Here is an 858-nt window from a genome sequence, read left to right as displayed (position 1 = left end):
TGACTTCCATAAGATTCACAGACTTTAGAAGGTTTACACATGTGAAGCTGTTTACCGTAAAAAGATCTTCTTTCAGTTTTGAAGTCAAGTTTATGAAAATTGACAACATTATTGAGCCCACCGGAACCCATTGCTCTGTGTCGAACCCATTATGGAACCCGATTAATTTACAAGCAATGCTAAAATATAGAGAAACTTCCTCAAATAAATTTACTTTCATTGCAATTTTCTAGTTTGCTTTATTTACTTTATTTTCAATTTCAGTCATTTTGTCTCAAATGCATTTTATTCCTTACTACATTTACCGACGGCTTACAACGAACGTACGAATCTCCATAGGTTGTAGTTCAATGGAGAAATCGTCATTATTTTGCCTGAACTCAACCTCGTCTGACTGCTCCTCCCGTTTGATGTCATTAGATTCGACGTTGAATTGCAAACGTCGTGAGTCTTCCTTCCACTGGTTGGCGCCTAAGGTGGTCTCGCGAATGCTTTCAATGTTCAGAGCGTAGAAAACATCACGAATGTTAAATCGAACTGCCTGCGAGTAGACTGAGTCTTCACCCGTTTCGAAGATATGTTCGAACCGAACTAGTAGCTTTCCATCTTTCCACGGCTCCAACGTAAGTAGATTGACATTAGGAGGCAGCTGTTGAGCGATGACAGAATAAATATTACGGAAGCTGTTCAGATACTGCTCGTAGGTAAGAATGCTGTTAACTTGGTTAACAAAGATCCAGCTTGGGAGTAGCACTTTGTTCTGCAAGAATCTCTCCTTTGCCTGCAGATTAGGACTAACAGCTTTCTGAGCAGAACCAAAGAAGAGCCAATGCTTGCCCCTTGCAACCAGGCCTACAC

The 858-nt window shown here is 40.8% G+C and overlaps 1 protein-coding gene across 1 annotated transcript; it reads right to left on the bottom strand.

Moving 5' to 3' along the window:
• Positions 1-327: 327 nt before the first annotated feature.
• Positions 328-694, bottom strand: LOC131214650 (uncharacterized; the record flags this gene model as incomplete). Its single annotated transcript, XM_058208986.1, has 1 exon — positions 328-694. A coding segment is annotated over one exon (367 nt), but the record flags the coding sequence as incomplete, so codon positions are not given.
• Positions 695-858: the final 164 nt, after the last annotated feature.

This window comes from Anopheles bellator, unplaced genomic scaffold (genome assembly GCF_943735745.2).
Source record: "Anopheles bellator unplaced genomic scaffold, idAnoBellAS_SP24_06.2 scaffold01743_ctg1, whole genome shotgun sequence".
In the NCBI taxonomy this organism is placed as follows: domain Eukaryota; kingdom Metazoa; phylum Arthropoda; class Insecta; order Diptera; family Culicidae; genus Anopheles; species Anopheles bellator.
The sequence above is the reverse complement of the archived record's forward strand: the minus strand, read 5'-3'. Positions and strand labels throughout refer to the sequence as shown.